At 40.0% G+C, this 21,862-nt stretch overlaps 1 protein-coding gene across 12 annotated transcripts in view; it reads left to right on the plus strand.

The window, feature by feature from the left end:
• PMS1 (PMS1 homolog 1, mismatch repair system component) overlaps nucleotides 1-21,862 on the plus strand; it is a 101,711-nt gene that overhangs the window by 40,515 nt on the left and 39,334 nt on the right. For 10 of the 12 annotated variants that reach the window (XM_073306161.2, XM_073306158.2, XM_073306160.2 and 7 more), the window contains one exon: nucleotides 15,924-16,040. The exons of 1 other annotated variant lie outside the window; for it this stretch is intronic. In XM_073306161.2, the coding sequence (XP_073162262.1) occupies nucleotides 15,924-16,040 (117 nt within the window). Of the gene's footprint in view, nucleotides 1-15,923; nucleotides 16,041-19,858; nucleotides 20,258-21,862 lie in introns of those variants that run through there. One more of the 12 variants, XM_073306163.2, reaches the window with a different exon arrangement.

The raw sequence follows: 21,862 nt of genomic DNA on the forward strand, positions 1-21,862 counted from the left end.
TTTAGGAATTTGCTATAATTGCAGGTTGGTTCAGACCCCCCCTACATCATTGCATCTGAGTTTATTAGCTTATGATGGATCAAGTTTTAGATAGGCAGTGCCAATCTTTCAAAGAAGTCTGTGCTCCCACAAAAACCTAATTTGGTATATATAGGTTAGACAATGCTATGATTTATTGGGCACTGATAACACGCGTGTTATTGTACAGAACAAAGAGGCAGAGCCATACCTCCACCTTTCTCTAATGGTCTGATCGGTTGCTAGTTGAAGTCAGAGGAGAGGCTCCCACTGAATTTACTGGGCATTGAAACAGGCCATGTAGGCAGTGCTACTTGCGTGTACTGTTTTGTCTCCGAGGGCTGAATTATAACAGATCACTGCAGGAGAGACTTGAAATATGGCCTATCAGGCCAGACAGGTACCTGTGTAATTGCATTGACTATAATACGTTTAAGTCTGATTTACATCAATTTAAGGAAAGCAAAATCAGGCCCAAATATGACTAAGCTAGTGCTCATTTTATGCCCAGACTTGACGGCACAAATTCAAAAGCTACTTGGACCTTAATATTATATGAATAAGTTTTTATTAATCATGGGAACTCTAACAGAAGTATTAACTACAAATCTGCAGAAATGGTATTTTGGACCTGATTCTCCTCTCAGTTATACTAGTTTAACTCCACAGACTTTATTGGAACTGCTACTGATTTACACTGGCATAAGTGAGAGGAAAATTAGGCCCATAAATTTCCATGCTGCCACAGAAAGTGAAGAGTGACACCTAATGGCCAAAAAGGTTCCACTAAAGCGATTCTTTTTCCATTTTTTAAAAAAATTTCTCTCTATGGTGGTTGAATAATTTCTTATCTTGCAATCTGAAAGTTAAAACATTATTTCAATTCATTGCACCATTTATTTCAATTTTTTATTTCTATCACTTAGAATATTTTTTAAAAAATCTTTCATGTTCACACTGGTCAGTGGAAATGACAAGTGATCTTACGTATTTGACAATAAAATACTGAATAAATAATAACTAAAAGTATAGGTATTCCATAAATGCAATTTAGTGTAAATCTTTCATTGTGATCAGTGATAGTTCTGCTATGGATTGCAGGTAGTATAAAATCTCAAACTTATACCCAGGTAGGGTTGCCAACTTTATATTTGCAGAAAACTGAACATCCTTGACCGGCCCCTGACCCGCCCCTTCCCTGAGGCTATGCCCTGTGTCCAGCCCCTTCTATGAGGCCACGCCCCATCTCACTCCATCCCCCCTCCCTCCGTTGCTCGCTCTCCCCTACCCTCTCTCACTTGCTCATTTTCACCAGGCTGGAGCAGGGGTTGGGGTGTAGGAAGGGGTGAGGACGCCGGCCGGGAGGTGCAGGATCTCGGGTGGGGCCAGGGTTGTGGGGTTTCGGCTACAGGAGGGGTGGGGGGGGTGGGGCCAAGGCAGTTGGAATGTGGGAGGGGACTCCGGGCGCTTGGTGCTTATTTCAAATGGAAATCTCAGTCCATTTCCATGTGAGCAAGTTTCTCTATCAAGATATCAACCATTCTGGCAGTTTTGGGAAAGATACCAACACTGAATTATCTTGGCCTCTCATGAAGAATGAATTATTTTCTCATCTTCAGAGGTAATTACTCCATAACAGGAGTCAAGCACAGTATTCGGGGCAATATAGAACAATAACCTAGTATTGCTCCTACTTACATGCTGTATTTGCTTTGAGGCTAAAGATAGGACATTGTTTTTTAGGGCTGTTCATCTTCACAAGCACTTGATTAATATAAAAATAAAGAAAAATCAAGCAACCCAGAGATTTTCTAACACAAGAGGTCACTCATTAGCTATAGCTGAGCTGGGAAAACCATAAGCCAACTAAGGTTTGGCACAAACCAGTGAGTTCTCGGATTGTTTTAAAACTATTAATGTGTTAAAATGGTCTGGGTATGGATTCATTTTCGTTGCTCAGTTTTTATTACTGTTAAGATCTGTTTGAAGATATAAACTTCAATAGTTTGATAAATAGATTTAATTGCTTTCTAGTTTTTATAAGTACTTCAACATTCTTTACTTAAATTCTAACTTGTAATTTCTTTCATCAATTCTACATACTTACCCTTTAACAGCAATAGCACTGTTAAATAGTACCTTATTTGGCTTCTTTCTTCAGAAGCTGAAGAACACTATTATCGCAAAGCCGTAGTAATCCAGACCAACAGATCAGTCTATCTCATTCTGATCCTACTGTGTGCTGGAAATGTGCTCTATCGTAGTATTTTCCAAGTATTTTGTGGTAAGCTTGGAATAACAACATTTCTCATGGAGTACATGGATTTATGACTAAGACCACCTGTTAAATAAATAAGTGGTTATATATAATCATTCAAAGGAGTTGCTAGAATCCTGCATTGTGGGGCTGTGCCAATACCTTGCGCTGCTGTGGAAGACAACAGACGTCAGGAATGAGCTCAGGTTCCAAAGCAGAAAGAGCCATAGTCTTTTGGGGGATCCTTTATGGTGGTTTGCATGTTCATTTGCATGCGTGGATGGGTGGCTTGAGGCACCTGTGACTGTCTGTTGAGCACAAAGAGCAGCCAAATCAGCTCTGAGGATTGGGCTCTTTCAGAGGCTTATTTTTGTTGCTTTCTTAAAAGAAGAGACTGAACAGAATTTGAAGGAATGGGGGAGAAAGAGAAGCAGAAAAGGTTAACAGTTGGGAATGCAGTCAGGATAGTTTAATATATTGCATAACAGGGAGCTTGACAATGAGGGCTAGTCTACATGGTGCATTAATCTGCATCAAAGGGGTGTAAATTTTGGTTTCCCATCCTTTCCCAAGGGTAAGTGTTCACCCCTCAAACACTACCACGTTAACCATGCACTAAGGAACTTTTAGAGTGTGCCAGCAGGATCCACATAGAGCAGTCAGTGCACAACACATTGGTGTCCTGTAAAATTTACATCCCTGTGGTGTGCAGATTAACACATTGTGTAGACAAGCCCTAAGTGGCAAAAACTGTGCAGATGAAGGGGAGCCTTTGGCCAAAAGCTAGGAATGAAAGGAGAGTGAAAAAACACAACTTTTACCTGGGAAAGGATGTATTGTACCTGTGCAAAGAGCTCATTCGTAGGCCAAGTTTTTCACATGTGCAAGTCTGAGGTTAGGCATTTAAATCCATTGAGCCCCGTGAAGTTAATAGGATCTACCAAGTGCTCAGCATCTCTGAAAATCAGGACTCTTATTCAGTTGCCTATCTAAAGATTTTATGTCTTTTGGTCCTTAAGTTTAAAACATTTGGCCATGAGCTTCAGAACATACTGTATTCTGCTCCATTTCTGTCACTTGATTTACTAAACAGTGGGTGTCATGCTCCTTCCGATTGAAGTTTCTAGAAATTTGTCTTACTGTTATGCAATCCACTTGCTTGTCACAGCCATTTGTTATATGAAAAAAGAGAATTTAAAATTCTGTATGAAGAACCAACAGCTCTTCATGCTTTTTGGATTAATTTCTAGAAAAATACACTTTGTTTTTTCACTCTCACTGAGTATATTTATCAATGAATTTCTGAAATAGGAAATGCTTGGCTGCTTTTGTGTCTGCTAAAAATGTTTTGTTTGCATTAGCCGTAAATATTGAATCACTTTGCAAATCAATCCTTGAAGTACGGTTGCTGTTTTGACAGCTTGGAACAACTAGTGCTCCTTCTTTTTATGAAGGTTTATCCTGCCAAGACATTCTTTGAATACTGATAATGTTGATCCTCTTGCCAGTATGGGTATGTTAGAAAGAGGTATTTTTTCTTCTTTCATCACCGGGTTCCTTGAGAGCGTATTGAATAATGAGACAGCCAAATAGAAATAATTTACAAGAGTATTCTGAGAGTTTAAAGTTGACATTACCTGATGGAGAACCAGGCACATTCCAGAGTTAGCTACTCTTGTTTAAACAGCGTCAGACTTTTCAGTCCAATTTGCCATATTGCAGCCACCTGTAAACTCCTGGTATATTTTGCACTATAAAGATGGTTGTCCCCTGGAATTGGAACTTTCTCATTGCCACAGCAGCTACGACAACTCGAAGTCCTTTGCTGTTTAAAGTCTGTAGCCACTAGCTAAATCACTAGTAAATGTGGTGAGCATTTGCATGCACTTCGATCTACTGTTTGTGAAATTCCTTAACATATGGAAAGAAAGACGATACATAAAATTTCCATGTGGGTCACAATGAATAGTTCCATTCCAGCCATCTATATCAGTCCACAAATGGTAGAGATGTGTTTTAGTTTGCAAAAGTTACTGTAGAAGTACTAACAATTTCAGATACAGCATCTTGGAGTGATTATGAGCTATCATTTCTCACAGGTCCTGCAATGAACCACTGCCCTCCAAAGGGGGGTTGGAGGCAGAAACCAGGGTGGCAGTTGCAGCTGCCTCCATGGGACTAGAAGATAATTCAGGGATAAAGGGATTCCAAACAGATGGTTTTAGACCCCAGCAGATCTTGGTAGATCAGTGGGTTTCAGGATTAAACCCCTTTTAAGGGAATAATCAGATGGAAACTCCACAAGTAATACCAGCATGATAGGTATTTCTAAGATACTTAAGATAGGTGGGATGAAATTCCCAATATGATCCTTAAAGATCACAAAGCTGCATTGGCATAGTTAGCTGTACGCCATTTCAGACATCGACAACACTCCCTGCTGGACCCCCCAGCTAGCATCAGGGGCATGTCAGGGAAGGGAAAAAGTGTGGTTTGAATGCACTGCACTGTGGTTCTCTGCTGATGTAAAATCCTATTTACTGCCATTGTACAATAGAGAAGACTTACGGTTGCTTTAATTTGAATCAGGGGTGAACTATCACTTTGCAACCCCTAGTGTTGGGGGAGCTCGAAGCTAGGATATTACCATCTGTGTCATTCTAGACCTGTCCACTCCCAAGTCCTACATCAAGCACAGATTGGCCATACCTGAGATTGGGGCAACAGACTTTCCCATTCTCTGTGTGAGAAAAACCAGTATGGGGGACAGTTGAGCTCCGTATCTTTAATATGCAGTATTCAAAAGCTTTTCCCCCAACAGTTTCAAGCCTAGCCTATTTTGGAATGTGTCTTTTCTGGAACATGTGTGGTGATACATCTTTGTTTGGCTGTGGGCTCTATGATACTTTGACACAAATATTGTTGACCAAAAGTTGTCTTAATTTTTTACTGTCTATCCTGATAGTCCCTTCTTTCATTTTTTCTGCACGTAGGAAGTTAGTGCAGTACTGTACGTGATAGTAAGTATATGGACAAAAATGTGAGTTGATAAGTAAACTTAAATGAATTGAGTGGCACAGTTACATTTTTGCAAAGCAAATATGTCCACTATTTCTGTCATTCTTATTTCTTTGCTCTTTTCTATATAAGTTATTTAAGGCTGATTGTATTTCTCCATTATTACCAAATGTGTATCCTGTTTGAAACAAAACCTTAACTAAAGCTTGATTTCCAAGTCTGAGTCAGAGAGCTAGGATGATACAAACATTTCAGCCATCTTAAATTGTTTCAAGCTTTATTTTAATTGTTTCAAACTTTGTATTTTTGTTGGGTAAAAAATAAATATCAAATAACCCAATCAATAGGAAACATATCTTGGCATATCTTAAAGCTGTGTAGCTGGATATGCCTGTATATGAGTCTTGCTTAAGTTACACAGAATCTTGTTTCAGACTGGTAGCTGTGTTAGTCTGTATCAGCAGAAAAAAGCAGGAGTACTTGTGGCACCGTAGAGACTAACAAATTTCTTTGGGCGTAAGCTTTCTTGGGATAAAACCCACTTACTTGTTCAGCTCTTGGCAGGGGGCTAGATAAAATAATCGTAGATAAGAATACTTTCCCTTATATGTTAAATGAGTTAGATTGTGTGAAGTTAACTTGGTTAGCACATCCAGCGTCTTTGCCCCCCTAAAAGATGAGCAATGTGGTAACTGAGAACTGTAAAACACAATTTGAACCTTTTAATAAAATGGAATTCAAATTGATATTGAAGCAAAATGCATTGCTCAGGTCAAATTCTCTAAGATTTACCCCCCAAACACACTATATAAATCTAGTGTTATTTTCTGCCGAAGGGAAAAAACTTGTTTAGAGAAGGCAAAAATGATAGTGGAACCCAGAAACTAATTTTATCTTCGTACAAACTGAACCAGCTCAATATGTTTGTCATACGTTCTAGTGGAGTGAAATTCACACCGTGGCAGATGGCCAGCCCATGGACCACTTGAAACTCCCACGTCAGTGCACAAAATAGGGCTTACATGTTGGATAAGTCTTGTGCTGGCCCCTTTGCCCAGGGATAAATATCATTTATGGTATGGGAAAATTCACAAATTAAGGATCTGTTGGCTTTTTTCCCCTCCAAACGTTAAAATTTGCACCCGTTTCGGGGACGTGCACCCCACTACAATTTGTAGTTCCACATTCAGCTATAAAAAGATCTGTCATAGGCCTAATCCAGTATGACAGTTCCTATCTCGTCCAGTGTCTTGTTTCTGACCATGGTCAGTATCAGATACTTCAGGGGATGGTGCAAGAAACCTCACAGTAGGCAGATGTGGAATAATCTGCCCCTCATGAAAGTGTAGTCCTAAACTGTAGTAGTTAGATTGTCTTAAACTTGGAAGCATTTTTGTCTCCTTTCCAAAACATTTATTAAAACATATTAACTATTATAATTCTGGATATTCTTGTTATCCATATCAGTGTCCAGTTCCTTTTTGAATCTTGGTGAGTTCTTGGCCTCAGTGACATCATGTGGCAATGAGTTCCACAGTCAAATTATGTTCTGTGTGGGGGAAAAAGTATTTCTTTTTATCAGTTCTGAATTTGCTATTTTCAATTTCATGGAATGTCCCTTATTTCTTGTATCATAAAATTTCATGACTAAAAGTTACGCATGTACCTTCTCTATACCATTCATTATTTTGTATATTTTCATCATGTCCCTTCTTTTCTCCTTTCTAAAGTGAATAATCCCAACTTTTTAAGTCTCTCTTAATATAAGAATTTGTCAGTGCTTCTTATTATTTTGTTGCTTGTCTCATTAGCACCCTCTAATTCTGCAATATCTCTTTTGAGATGGGGATGAACCATTATTTATATAATGATACAGTAGAGCCCCATTTATCCGGTCTAATTACCAGGGCCAGATCAGATAATCAAAACTCCAGATAAACCAGAGAATGGGATAATGTGATGCTGTAGCACCATCTAACGGACACAAGAGAGATCACCCACTTCTGGCCCTAGAGTCCTGGTTGTTTGGTAAATGTGGAGAACTGGTTAAGGGAGGGTCGGATAAATGGGGGGTTCTGTTGTATTATATATTCAGTATTATTCTCCATACATTTCCTTATGCATCTTCTAATTTTGTTTGCTTTTTGATTGCAGCTGCACACTGAGCAGAGATCTTCATTGAGCAATCCACAGTAATGCTCAAGTCCTTTTCCTCAATTGATAAGATTAATTTAGATGCCAGTTTGTGGTGGTGATGTAAAATTGGAGCATAAGAGTAGTAAATTAGGCCTCTAAACTAGAAGCTGTAAAGAATACACGGGAATTGTGGTTGAGAATTGGCTCATAACTTAGTAGGTTTGGGTGCTTTGGATATTTAAAATGTAATATTTTCTCAGAAGGGAAAATTAGAATTGTTATCAATAGAGTTCTGTCATAAATCTAGAGCAGAGGTTCTCAAACTACATTGCATCGCAACCATCCTTCTGACAACAAAAATTACTACACGACACCGGAGGGGGGGACCGAAGCCTGAGCCCACATAGGCCCTGTTGCCTGGGGCGGGGAGGGGGGACAAAGCCAGAGCCCAAGGGCTTCAGTCCCAGGGAGGGGGCCTTTAACCTGAGCTCTGTTGTCCGGTCCTGAAGCTCTCGGGCTTCAGCTTTGGCCCCAGGCGGTGGGGCTCAGGCTTCGGTTTCCATCCCAGGCCCCAGCAAGTCTAAGCCAGCCCTGGCGACCCCATTAAAACAAGGTTGTGACCCACTTTGGGGCCCCGACCCACAGTTTGAGAACTGCTGATCTAGTGTAATGCTGTAGTGAATCAGGTCAGGCACTTTGAATTCCTATTTGTGTAGTTACAGCTGACTAGCTGTGGTTTTAGTCTTCAAAATTTTCCAGTTTACTACTTCATTATTAACTGCTTTTGTTTAACAGTGTCATTTAAATACTGTGCAGGACTCAGGAGCCCCAAAACAGCTTACATCACAGGGTGGGGGCTGCTCCTCCAGTGCCTTGCACTTTCTAGAGTTAAAGTGTATTTTATAGGACTATTGATTTGATTCAAAGACCATTGAAATCAAAGGAGTCTTTTCATTGATTTCAGTGGGCTTTGGATTAGACCCAAATGAGGTGCAACCAATGGAGAATCAGGCCCTTTGGTTTGGAATTTTTCCTCCAAGGAGCAAGTCTTCTGCAGCTGTGTTTGAAGGTTTGTAATCTTCATACATGCAATCCTCAAAGAAGCACATTAAAACTATAATAATCTTAAATCTTAAAGTATATGAGTGTGCAGGAATCTAAAATGGTGGCTACCTCATGGTGGGTGCAGTCAGGGCACTGCAAACTTTGTTTTGTCATGAGCCTCCAACCTATTTATTTTTTAATTGAAAAGGACTTTGGGTTTTGTGAAAGGTGCTGGATTGGCAACATTGCAAACTGCATACCCACAGAAGCGATATAGCCTGTATGCTAGTGGTGTAGGCTTCCCAGCTGCCCTGCCAATGTGCCTCAGCCCTAACCTGGAAAGTAATTTAGTCTTTATGTCCAGTCACTCTACAGCCTCTTTGCCGAGGAAGCCAAACAGGGTGCTAATTATGGTGTGGTTTTTTTGTGATGTGAGCACCTGTCTACTAGGAACTGTACAGAGACCATCAACTCATTTTACATCAGCCGCCAAACAGCTGTCAGATGGTAACAACCTTTGGTCACTACCAACCTGGACTGAATTCCGAACTGGTGACCTGGAGGTGAAATGCTCTGTATCCTATTACTAATTCCTTGAGCCATCCAGTTTCCCATCCATCATACTTTTCAAGTGACAGCACAGTATATATGAGAAATCTCATAACAATGACTGGTTCAAGTTTACAGTATGTACTGCAATACCTAATACGTGTCTTCAGCTCTTGCGGGCATTCAGACTGCTTTACTTTGTATATGCAGGGGAGGGTTAGGAGAGGAAGCCGTGAGGAAATTATTTATAATAATTTCTTGGAGGTGTGCCTTTTTATAAGCTTGCCACTGTGTTTTGTTACAGTGCTATGTCCTGTGGTGCTTTTGTTGACTAATAATAAATACTAAAAAGGCTTTTAAATGCTTTTAAAAATGGGATTCAGTTCTCAGTCTCCCACTGCAATTTGTGTAATCTCACTGATTCGAACTATCTACTTCTCCTGCCAAAAAAACAAAACAAAAAAAAACTCTTGTGTTGACAAAGCCCCAGAGGAGTTTTTATTTGATCAACCTGCTGCAGAAACAACATGGACGTATGAGCTTTCCCCTACAGTTTAGGAATTCATACACATGACTGTTTTAATGCTAAAACATTACCACCACCACCACCCCTGGTGAGATATGACAACTGGACACTGCAAGTTTTACTTGCTAAATCGCCTCCTTATTCTGTGATGCATGGGAGCAGAGTTTCTCTATCCCTTCCCTATGGAACTGGCAGAGTGGGTTGATCAGCTCCCTCTAAAATCTGTGTGGATTTTGGGGGCTTTGTTGGAGGCCAGGGCTATCCACAGGGAGGCCTTGTGACCCTGCAGTGCTTTCCAGTTCCTCTTGACGCCTTCCAGTTCTTTAGCAAGCATGATTCTTATAGGCATCGTGCTGCCAAGAGCTTCTCCACCACCTGCTTCTCTGAAATGTCTCCCTCCTTGGGAGGGTGTGCTCACATCGCTAAGGGGACACCTGAGTAAGTAAGTGAGTGCTCAAGGAGTCAGCATTAATTTACTCAGGAAATCCCTTGGGTTTGTTGTGGGGTTGGGGGAGGATAATGCTGTGGAAAATTACTATCCCCCAAACTTGCCGGTAGCCCACCCCTTCCTTTCTGCAGTGTCTGATACCTACTGAGGCATGTGTTTGTGTTGGGGGTCAGGGGGAGATGTATGTGGAAAAGGAGAAGCTAATGCCATGAAGGTGGCAGTCTTCCATTCCACACCTTTTTGGATGCCTTCCACCTTTAGAATGGATAGGACAATTGGTCCTTAATCCTTAGGGAATCCTTAAAATATTTGAAAGAGTTGAGGGTTGGGGGAGAGATTCCTCCCCCGTTTTAAGTTACTATTAAAAATTGCACTTGCTATTAAACTTAATTCCAAAAGATGATTATGCAAAAGATCTCTTTCCATAAGAGAGAGAATTTACCATTTATTTAAAAACAATGCTCCAGTTTTAGCTTGGTGTAAATAAAATAACCTTGACAATTTTTAAAACTGAATTTTTTTTTAAAGAAAGTGGTTATTAAGATTATTTTATCTTCCTGTCTTTTTGAATTTAGTTGACAGCTGTTCTTCCTCCCTAAAAAAATATGCCTGCTCTTGCAGCTAGGTGTCTGTGCACTATAAACAAAGAATTTACACATATTGCAAGTTTTTGGAGACCTCTTCTTTTTGTTATGTTTTCCTTCCTATAAATGCAAACTCTAGATTCTGTTTTGGTTTGCTGCTGTTGTCAATATATTTTTTTAAACTAAACAGTGTTGGTTTTAGTTGTGGGAATACGTTTGTGTTTTTGAGTGGGCCTTTCCTTTGAGCTGAAATTTAACATACAAGCACATTCTTGTTGAGGATATTTTTAAAAATAGTTTAAATCTGTTTGAAAGGCTCAAGAGGTCATGTACCCTAAATTAAAATTAAAAAGAAATCTACTGAACTTGAAGAAAAATCTGTGAGTTATGCCTGCCACACAGGTAAAATACCAATTCTTCTTGGCAGTTTACCGCCAACAAACCCAGATTGCTGGACCAGGCTTCTCAGTCTCTGCTCTGTCTGCCCTGTTCTTGGGAGCAAGGCAGATTGTTAAACATATAAATACACTAATGCTGACAAGAACAGGGAGATAATCCAATATGCATGTGTATGCCTGCTAAGCAGAAGAAAGTTTGGTAATGTAAGTTTAATTTAGATGCCCTTAGGTTTACCTTGACAAGACTCTCAACTATAGTTTCTTCCCCATAAAAATGTACTAATGATTATTGATTCACCATAAGAAGGTGGTGTAATTGTTTCTTTACCTTCCCTACGACTCCAACCACTTCTCCTGCCAGTTTATTTTCATTTTCCATATCTCCTAGTAGACAGGCTATAATATTTATCTTTCAGTGGTTAGTCATGACTTTACGTAACACTTGCTGAGTGCTGTCACCAGCTTGTCACTTTTCTGTTTCAATAAACCAGCTAATTTGGAGTTTTATAGGAAAATTTGGGAAATTTGCAGTGTCTATATACACATCCTGTAAAACCCCCACAAAAGCCAGCAGCCTCTTTCCACTTTTCAAAAAAAGATTTATGGCCTGATTCAAGAAACACTTAAGCATGCACTTAAATCCATTCTTATTCAGGACCACGTGTAATATGCATTAGCTATTGTGCTGTAAAATGCCAGTGGAGACAAGGCACTCTTGTTTTTACCGCATTATGTTTCCCTCACCTAGCTACTTTACGGTAAAGATTGCAAACTTGTCTCCACTAGGATTTTACAGCATGATAGCTAGCACGGGTTAGTTATCCCCTGGTAAATGAGCACCTTTTTTTTTTTTTTTTTTTTTTGGCAGTGAAGACATAACCTTTATGGATGTATCACCTTTCAGCTAAGGATCTCAATGTGCTTTACAATGGCAGGAAACATTAATTACTCCCATTTGTCAGCTAGGTAAACTGTGGTTCAGGCAGGTTAAGTGACTCACTGAAAGTTACACTGTGAGTCAGTGACAGAAATAGAATCCGGTTCCCCTGACCTCCAGTTCTCTGTTTTGACTATTAGATTTAGCTTTCTCTTTTGTTGGTAAACCAGCAACCAATTATGCTGGTAAAAGTATTAACATGGTTGCTGGTCAGAGTATTAAAAAACAAGGCTGGTTGAGGAGCGGGGTCTGGCCCTATGACCTTCCCTACTGTCTTTGGAAAGGATGACTCTGAAGAACTCATGTTCTTCATGAGCATAAAAGCATTGTTCCCAGCTTCTGCTGCGGGATGCAAATGAGGGACTCTTCCCCCACTTATTATGCACCTGTTCAAAAGACCAGGAATAATCTTGGCCTATATGTATGTGCTCTAAAATTTAGCAACAGAGATGTATGGTCTGAATGAAGTGTGTGTGTGAGAGGGGGTATAATTAAAGAAAATGTACGTACTGTATACACAAATACCGAATGTGTCAATACACTAATCTATGCCCGTGAAATAGATATTTATATGCATTTGGCTTTTTATGCCTTCTAATTCATGCAGTGCCCCTCAATGAAATGGGGAGGGAGGCAGGATATATTTGGTGAGCTCCAACAAAACCTAAGATGGTCTGTATGTAATAATATATCTTTAATTAGGGTGTTTTTGCAGTGTCATCATACTGACTAGAGTCAGATTCTTACTTGGCTCATCACAGACACCAGGCTTATGTGACCTAGAAAATATAAGGGGGTGTGTGTGTATATATTTTTAGCACAATTTCAGCGTATAACCAAGGTTATAAAAATCAACTGTTGCAGGAAACTCACTGGGGAGTACTGACACTTTCAAAAATAAATAAATATAAGTAGCATTGCTTCTTAACAGCTTTGATTCTTCTTTTTCAAAACCTGTTGGTGAAGTCAGTTCATTTATAATGTATTCTGTAGATTACCAGTTATTTTTAAAGTATCATGCCGTGTTGTTTCATAGTGTGCAGCCAGTTCTGAAAATGAATCTAAACCAATCTGTTGTGTGGTTATCCGATACGCACGTTTAACTAGTTGACTGACCTCTGCAATGTGAGAACTTTGAGCTAACGTGTTCTAGTAACTAGATTTAGGAGTTTTGCCTACAGCTTTTAATCCTGATATTTAAGAAAAAATTGATCAGTAAAAATGTGCCCCCAAATTATTAGCAGTTTCCTCTTTTACAGAGTTTGCATTTAGTAAGTTTTTATGTTCCATACCTTTCTTAAGGCAGTTTATTGAAATGAGCTTTTTTCAGCAATTCAGCAGGTCAGGCAGTGTAATGACATCCTTGCATTAATCAGCAGCTAGGATTTATATCTGTACCTGTGGCATCACGTTAATACAAGCTAAAATAAACAGTGTGACATTTATATTAGTTGTGTCACGAGCATCTTTCTCAGTTTGGTCACACACATTTAAAATATAATATCTAGTAAAGATAAATTGCTTGGCACTTTTGATCACTTAAAATGTAGATATAACTCAAAATAGAAGCAGTAACAAATATGTATTTTTAAAGAGGAACTCTAAAGGGAAAATTCTTTCATCACTGCTTTGAGGATGTTTATGGGGCAGGGAGTAAGAATTTCCCTCCTCCACTACTCACTCTATGAAGCATCAGCAATACCACTTCAGAGCTGCTGCTAAATCCGCAAGGCAGCCGTTGTCCCTCTGTCTACTGTGCTCACCATTCAGTAGCACAGTGGAAACCTCAGTGGAGCTCCTATGGAATTCCTAGAAATGTGGCTCTTATCCCGCTGTCCACCACCAGTGAACCAGAGCCACTAAATTCAGGGCTTTTCAAGCTTGCAGTGGAAGGAGAAGGTGATGGTCACAGTGCCCCTTATGACTATATTCTTATACTCTTAAGTGAGTTGGACTCAAGTAGCAAGTCCAGCAGTACAAATGGTGCTCAATGTGTTTGATGTGTAATTAGAAGAAATAAAGACTGGGGAGCAATTGTAGTCTCCTATATCTGCAGTCCTGCAGCCTGAACATTCCATCTGTTGTGCAGAAAGCAAGTATCACTTTTACAGGAATTTAGTGTTCTTCAATGGAATGCACCCTGCAAGGCAAGGAAATACCTTGGAGTTCAGGTGGGATTTTAAGGTTCTGTATTTATTTCTTGAGGTTGTAGGTATATTTGTTGCTCACTTACCATATTTTTAAATCCTATCCGGTACTTGAATACTATGAACTCACTTTGTATTTCTTGGATTCCTTGCACATATTAGGACACTTTAAATTCAGCATTGTAACGCAAAGGAATTTCAGGTTAAATCTAACATCTTTTTATCTTAATTTATCTTGTTGTGCTTAGGTGCTGAAGCACTTGGGGAATGTTGCACACTAAAACACACTTAGATGCAGCTATTTGATGACTGTAGTCAACATGAAACACTGGTTAAAGTCTATGTATAATTATAAAGATGTTTAGTGCTTACTAGGAGGGGGGATTAGTCAGACCATTCCCATTAATTTCAACCTGAGTTGTGTGGCTAAATCCTCTAGTTTACTTTGAAAACCTCAACTAAGGTATGTCAATAATGTCTGTAACAGATATTTGCTGAGAGACTAATGGTTCTGAGGGAGCTCAAGCTATTGTAGTTTGTCAAGTCATTCATCTGTGGATTTGTTTACACGAACACTTAGTTTGTGGCAAGCTGGGATGTAAATCTACCTGTCAGTAGCTTGCTGCATGCTAAGTGTCTGTATAGATCCTGCTGCTGTGCACTAAAAGTTCTCTAGTGTGCTTTGATCTCTCCCACTTTGAAATGGGAGTAGATTAAAACACACTAGGGAACTGTGCCATAGCATGGTCCACATGGCTAGTGTATGGTGGGCTAGTGTGGGGTAGATTTACATCCCAGGATGCCAAAAACTAAATTCTTGTAGACATACCTGTATCTTAAACTCCTGAATATGTCTCTGATCAGGATAGATGGTAACAGGAGCAGCAGTCCTTAGCGTTTTTCGTATTAACTCATAGCTATCTAGGAGCAATTTAAAAAAAAAATAAAAGCACGTAATACGTACCATCCATTTCTTCTTCTAATTTGCCCAAAAATAGGGGATTAACTAAAATGCAAGTTTCTATGTTAACATTGGCACAAAATGACAAAAGCTAAGAGGTTCAAAGCTAAGACTGTACTTCTGTCTTGGGCCTTGTCTTCTCTGGGATCTGAAATCCAGTGTAACTTATCTATCTAGGGGCTTACACCAGCATAGCAAGGTGTATAATTAATTATGTAGCCTTTTTTTATTCTTCTCAAAGCACTTTACAAAGGTGTGAGTAAGCAAGCACAATTTCCTTCTTTACACAAATAAAGAAGCTAAGGCAGAGAGAGTGGCAGTTAGACACTGAGTCTAGGAACAGAAACCTAACCTAATGATTCCCAGGCCAGTGATTTATACTTTGGCCATGGTACTATAAGCATCACAACTTCTATATTATGATGCCAGCCGGTATGAAGAATATGCAAGATGCATTTTTAGGACCCCAATCTGATACAGTTACAGCCATACAAACCCACTGACTACATGAATGCATGTGAGGGCAGAGTGGATCCATAATAAATTATTTGCTGATTACTTCTCAGCAATTGCACGAATTTCAATTCTTGCAGAAATCCTTGTAAGTTAAAGTTACATCCATGATTAATATATATATGTGGGAACAGATTCCTTCATTTTCTTGTTCTTTATTTAAACTAGGAGAAAGATTTTATGAGATGATATATCATAAAGTACTGTCACATGTATGTTCATTCTAAAGCTATGAATGCAAGAGGATCAAAGAATAGAATGTTACATATCCTATATAAGTGTGCAGTTGTGTATATATGTTTTCAGTCATGTAATGTTGCAGATGACTTGAGTTCAACAAACTTAAATATAATGTCAAAAATTTGACTCTGTGCCATTTTGTTTCAGGCAGTTATTTGGCAAAAGACCAGGGTGTCAGATCACAAAATGTCCTTTATGTCAGTTCTGGGAACTGCCGTTATGGGCAGCATGGTACCTTTTCAACATCACTGTGAAGATCCTGAGGTAAATTTTTAAACATTCTTCTCCCAGCCCCCATGAAAAACCCACCAACAAAGAACAAAACCCAGCATTTAAAAGGAAAAGGCTTCTAAAATTGATTGAATTCCTTTTCTGCTCTGTCCCTAAAATTAATTGGTTTGATGATTGAAAGTGCTCTCCAAGAATCATCAAATCAAGACTCACGTGGCAGTGACCAGATGGCAGCAAAAATAGTTGTGACAAATGCAGAATTACTGATTACTGTGTACTCTCTAGTGTAGGATACATGGCCTATGTGCAGGTGGGTGGCCTGTTTAGTTATCTATACTTTCATATCATTATCATCACCATGGCATCTCAGGATCTTACAATACAGAGCGTAGAGGTATCTGTACAAAAACAACAACAAATATTTTTAAAGGAAGATGTGCAAAATTTCCCCTAAATCTAAATTTAAAGGCGTTAACGGGTACAATTTCCAGAAATGCTCTGCGTAGATCTTACTGTGCTCCTATTGATATTAATGAGAGCTTTGCAATTGCTGCTTCCTTTGCAGGAGATACCTTACTAATATTTTCGGAGGTATATTTTAACTCAGAAAGCCTCTATTTGGTTGTAGATATCACTTAATTGAATGACTCGCTCCTCTCTTGTCTAGTAAAGGTTAATTTTGTTCTTTATCTTGCAGCTATAAAGGCTGACCAGACTAGCATAAAGAGTATTGAAGCATAATCTATCTAGTGAAAATGGTTGTTTAGCATGTCCATAAGAATATTGTTTTATTAATTTGTTCATTCAGATGTCACTCTTAAACTAATCTTATGTGAACCCTCGTATATACTGAAGTAGGATGGTGAAACTGCTTTAGATTTTGTGCTCTCCTCTGACAGGTGGCATAGGAACAGGACTATAAAGAAACCACTCCAATGGGCAAACGCAGTATTTGTGGTATGTGGTGGGTATTCAGCATTTATGTGGGAGGACTCTGAGGCAATAAGTAGGGAATGGAAGGAAGAGGAAAGTGGAAGCTATGTGAGTTCACCTGAGCAGACAAATCGTCAAACCACTAGCTGGTAGATCAGTGAGGTATTACATATGCCTTGGTTAGAACTTGGAGGAGGAGGAGAGCCCAAGCTCAGGCTTCCTAGAGGTTAGGAAATGCCAGAATTAAGGTTGCCTGTGCAACTTTAATTCAGTTCCCTTGTGCATGTGCATTTTAATATAGGCTTTAATTACATGATCACATGCTGTCTTTTCCACAAGACCGCTGCCTCATTCAGTGCACAGAATGGATGATGCTTATTTAAGGAACAGCTATTCAATATTTTGTTTTCTCCTTATTGTTCAATGGGTGACCCTATGTCTTTTATATTTTATGCTATTCAAACCCTAGTCTAAAGGCTGAATTGTTAATTTCCTCATTGGCTTTTTGTGATGTTCATCACTATAGTATTTGAATGCTTCAGGAATATTAATTAATTTATTTTTGCAACACCCCATGAGGTTTGGGGATATTATTATTCTCATTTTACAAATGGGGAACTGAGGCATAGAGACATTGAGGTCAAAAGTATCCACTAATTTTGGGTGCCCAATTTGAAACACTCAGGATCTGATTTTCCAGAATATTTAGCATTACAAAGTACATTGTGTGTTCAAAGCACAGCTTCCATTGCATCTATGAATCATAGAGTCATAGAACTGGAAGGGATCTCGAGAGGTCATCTAGTCCAGTCCCCTGCATTCAAGGTAGGACTAAGTATTATCTAAACCAGGGGTGGGCAAACTACGGCCATTTTAAGCTGGCCCCTGAGCTGCATCAAGTGGCTCGGGCCCTCTCCAGCCGGGGAGCTGGGTCGGGAGCTGCACCATGCTGCTCAGCCCCGCTCTGATGCTCCGGCCGGGGTGCTGGGTCGGGGGCCACACCCCTGAGCCTCTCCCCATGCCCCAACCCCAGCCCTGATCCCCCTCCTACTCTCCAAACCCCTCAATCCTAGCCCACAGCACCCTCCTGCATCCAAACCTCTCATCCCCAGCTCCGCCTCAGAGCCCGCATCCCCAGCCAGAACCCAGTCCCCTTCCCTCACCCCTGCTCCCACCCTCCGAACCCCTCCGTCCCAGCCCAGAGCACCCACCTACACCTCAAACTCCTCATCCCCAGCCCCACCCCAGAGCCCCCTCCCGCACTCCAACCCCACTTTTGTGAGCATTCATGGCCCTCCATACAATTTCTATTCCCCGATGTGGCCCTCGGGCCAGAAAGTTTGCCCACCCCTGAACTAGACCATCCCTGACAGGTGTTTGTCCAACCTGTTCTTAAAAATCACCAATGATGGAGATTCCACCACCTCCCTCGGCAATTTATTCCAGTGCTTAACCACTCTGACAGTTAGGAAGTTTTTCCTAATGTCCAACCTAAACCGCCCTTGCTGCAATTTAAGCCCATTGCTTTTTGTCCTATCCTCAGAGGTTAAGAAGAATAATTTTTCTCCCTCCTCCTTATAACAACCTGTTATGTACTTGAAAACTGTGATCACGTCCCCCCTCAGTCTTCTCTCCGAAAGACTAAACAAACCCAATTTGTTCAATATTCCCTCATAGGTCATGTTTTGTAGACCTTTAATCATTTTTGTTGCTTTTCTCTGGACTTTCTCCAATTTGTCCACATCTGTCCTGAAATGTGGTGCCCAGAACTGGACACAGTACTCCAGTTAAGGCCCAATCGGTGCGGAGTAGAGCGGAAGAATTACTTCTCGTGTCTTGCTTACAATACTCCTGCTAATACATCCCAGAATGATGTTCGCTTTTTTTGCAACAGCATTACACTGTTGACTCATATTTAGCTTGTGATCCACTATGACCTCCAGATCCCTTTCCACAGTACTCCTTCCTAGGCAGTGATTTCCCATTTTCTATGTGTGCAACTGATTGTTCCTTCCTAAGTGGAATACTTTGCATTTGTCTTTATTGGATTACGTCCTATTTGCTTCAGACCATTTCTCCAGTTTGTCCAGACCATTTTGAATTTTAATCCTATGCGCCAAAGCACTTGCAACCCCTCCCAGCTTGGCATTGTCCACAAACTTTAGAAACTCTCTATGCCATTATCTAAATCACTGATGAAGATATTGAACAGAACCGATCCATGCGGGACCCCACTCATTATGCCCTTCCAGCATGAACGTGAACCACTGATAACTACTCTCTGGGAACAATTTTCCAACCAGTTATGCACTCACATTATAGTAGCTCCATCTAGGTTGTATTTCCCTAATTGGTTTATGAGAAGGTCATGCGAGACAGTATCAAAAGCCTTACTAAAGTCAAGATATACCACATCTACTGCTTTCCCCCATCCACAAGGCTTGTTACCCTGTCAAAGAAAGCTATCAGGTTGGTTTGACATGATTTGTTCTTGACAAATCCATGCTGACTGTTATTTATCACCTTATTATCTTCTAAGTGTTTGCAAATTGATTGCTTAATTATTTGCTCCATTATCTTTCCAGGTACAGAAGTTAAGCTGACTGGTCTGTAATTCCCCAGGTTGTCCTTATTTCCGTTTTTATAGATGGGCATCATATTTGCCCTTTTCCAGTCTTCTGGAACATCTCCCGTCTTCCATGACTGCTCAGAACTTCTACAGATCATACCTCAGGGTCTTAATTGAGGCACCCAGCAAATGAGGAACACACAATTAGCGACCACCTTTGCTAAATTTGGTTTAAGTGACTTGCCTAACATCACACAGGGACTCTGTAGCAGAGGCAGGGATAGAATCTAGTTCTGCTGGGCAGAATTCAGCTGCCTTATCTCTGAGACTGTCCTTTCTCTTCCTGCAGTTACGTGCCTCATTCAGTACACACCTCCCAACTTTTGAAATAAATGAAGCAGGATCCCTACAGACAAGGCTCCTTTATTATACAACTCTGATTCATCCCCATCCTGATTCATCTGACCTGAGCACTGAATGAGGCAAGCATCTTTTTGGAAAAATATCATTTCATCATGTAATTGAAGACTGTACCATAATACACACACGCACACAGAAACAGGATTAAGGTTGCACAGCTAACCTTCATTCTGGCATTTCCTAACTTTTGAGTGTTTCACTTTGCAAACTTAACATTCTTTTAACTGTGTGAATGTGGGTGTATAATTTCCTAGATTGTTTAAACAATCAAAATGAAAAAAAAGATTCTCCATGAAGGAATGCAAGCCAAGATAGGGAAAGAACAGGTTAAAGAATATTTAGATAAGTTAGATGTATTCAAGTCAGTAGGGCCTGATGAAATTCATTCTAGAGTACTTAAGGAACGGCTGAAGCAATCTTGGAACTGTTAGCAATTATCTCTGAGAACTCCTGGAGAATGGATGAAGTCCTAGTAGACTGAAGAAGGGCAAACATAGTACCTGTCTTTAAAAAGAGAAGCAAAGAGGACCCGGGAAATTATAGACCAATCAGCCTAACTTTGATACTTGGAAAGGTACTGGAACAAATTATTAAACAATCAGTTTGTGAACACCTGCTGAATAATAAGGTTGTGAGGAATAGCCAGCATGAATTTGTCAAGAACAGATTTCCTTTTTTGACAGGGTTGCTGGCCTAGTGAATAAGGGGGAAGCAGTAAAAGTGATAAATATCTTGATTTTAGTAAGACTTTTGAGACCATTCCACAGGACATTCTCATAAACAAACTAGGGAAATATGGTCTAGAGATAAAATTATTATAAGGTAGGTGCATGCCTGGTTGAAAGACCAGACTCAAAGAGTACTCATCAACTGGGAGGGTCTTGCAAAGGTCTGTCCTGGGTCTGACACTATTCAGTATTTTCATTAATGACTTAGATAATGGAATGGAGAGTATGCTTATAAAATTTGAATATGACACCAGTCTGGGAGGAGTTGAAAGCAGTTGGGAGGTTAGGATTAGAATTCAAAACAAATCTAAGAAACTGGAGAATTGGTCTGAATTCAACAAGATGAAATTCAATAAAGACAAGTGCAAAATATTACACCTAAAAAGGACAAATCAAATGTACAGCTACAAAATTTGGAATAACTGGCTAGGTGGTAGTATTGCCGAAAAGGATCTGCGGGTTATAATAGGATCAAAAATTGAATGAGTCAACAGTGTGATGCAGTTGCAAAAAAGGCGAATATCTTTCTGGGGTGTATTAACAGGAGCGTTGTATGTAAGACATGAGAGGTAATTGTCCTGTATTCAGCACTGATGAGGCCTCAACTGCAACACTGTGCCCAGTTCTGGGCACTAAGTTTTAGGAAAGATGTGGACAACTTGGAGAGAGTCCAGTAGAGAGCAACCAAAATGATAAAAGATTTAGAAAATGTGACTGTGAGAAAAGATTAAAAAAACTGGGCACATTTAGTCTTGAGAAAAGAAGACTCAGGGGGGACCTGATAAGTCTTTGTATATGTAAAGGGCTGTTATAAAGAGGATGTTGATCAATTATTCTCTATGTTCACTGAAGGTAAGACAAGAAGTAATGAGCTTAATTTGCAGCAAGGGAGCTTTAGGTTAGATATTAGGAAAAACTTTCTAATTATAAGGGTAGTTAAGTTCTGGAATAGCCTTCCAAGTGAGATTGTGAAATGCCCATCATTGGAAGTTTTAAGAACAGCTTGGACAAACACCTGACAGGGATGATCTAGGTTTACATGGTCCTGCCTCAGTACAGGGGACTGACCTGATGACTTGTCAAGGTGCCTTCCAGCCCTACATTTCTATGATTCTATCATGTGGCATCATATTGAGAGCCACATTAGTCATCAGCAGGGTTGGAACCTTTGGATCCACTTCACCATTCCCTCCCACTTGAGCTAA

The sequence above is a fragment of the Lepidochelys kempii genome, chromosome 11 (assembly GCF_965140285.1).
Source record: "Lepidochelys kempii isolate rLepKem1 chromosome 11, rLepKem1.hap1, whole genome shotgun sequence".
NCBI classification, from domain to species: domain Eukaryota; kingdom Metazoa; phylum Chordata; order Testudines; family Cheloniidae; genus Lepidochelys; species Lepidochelys kempii.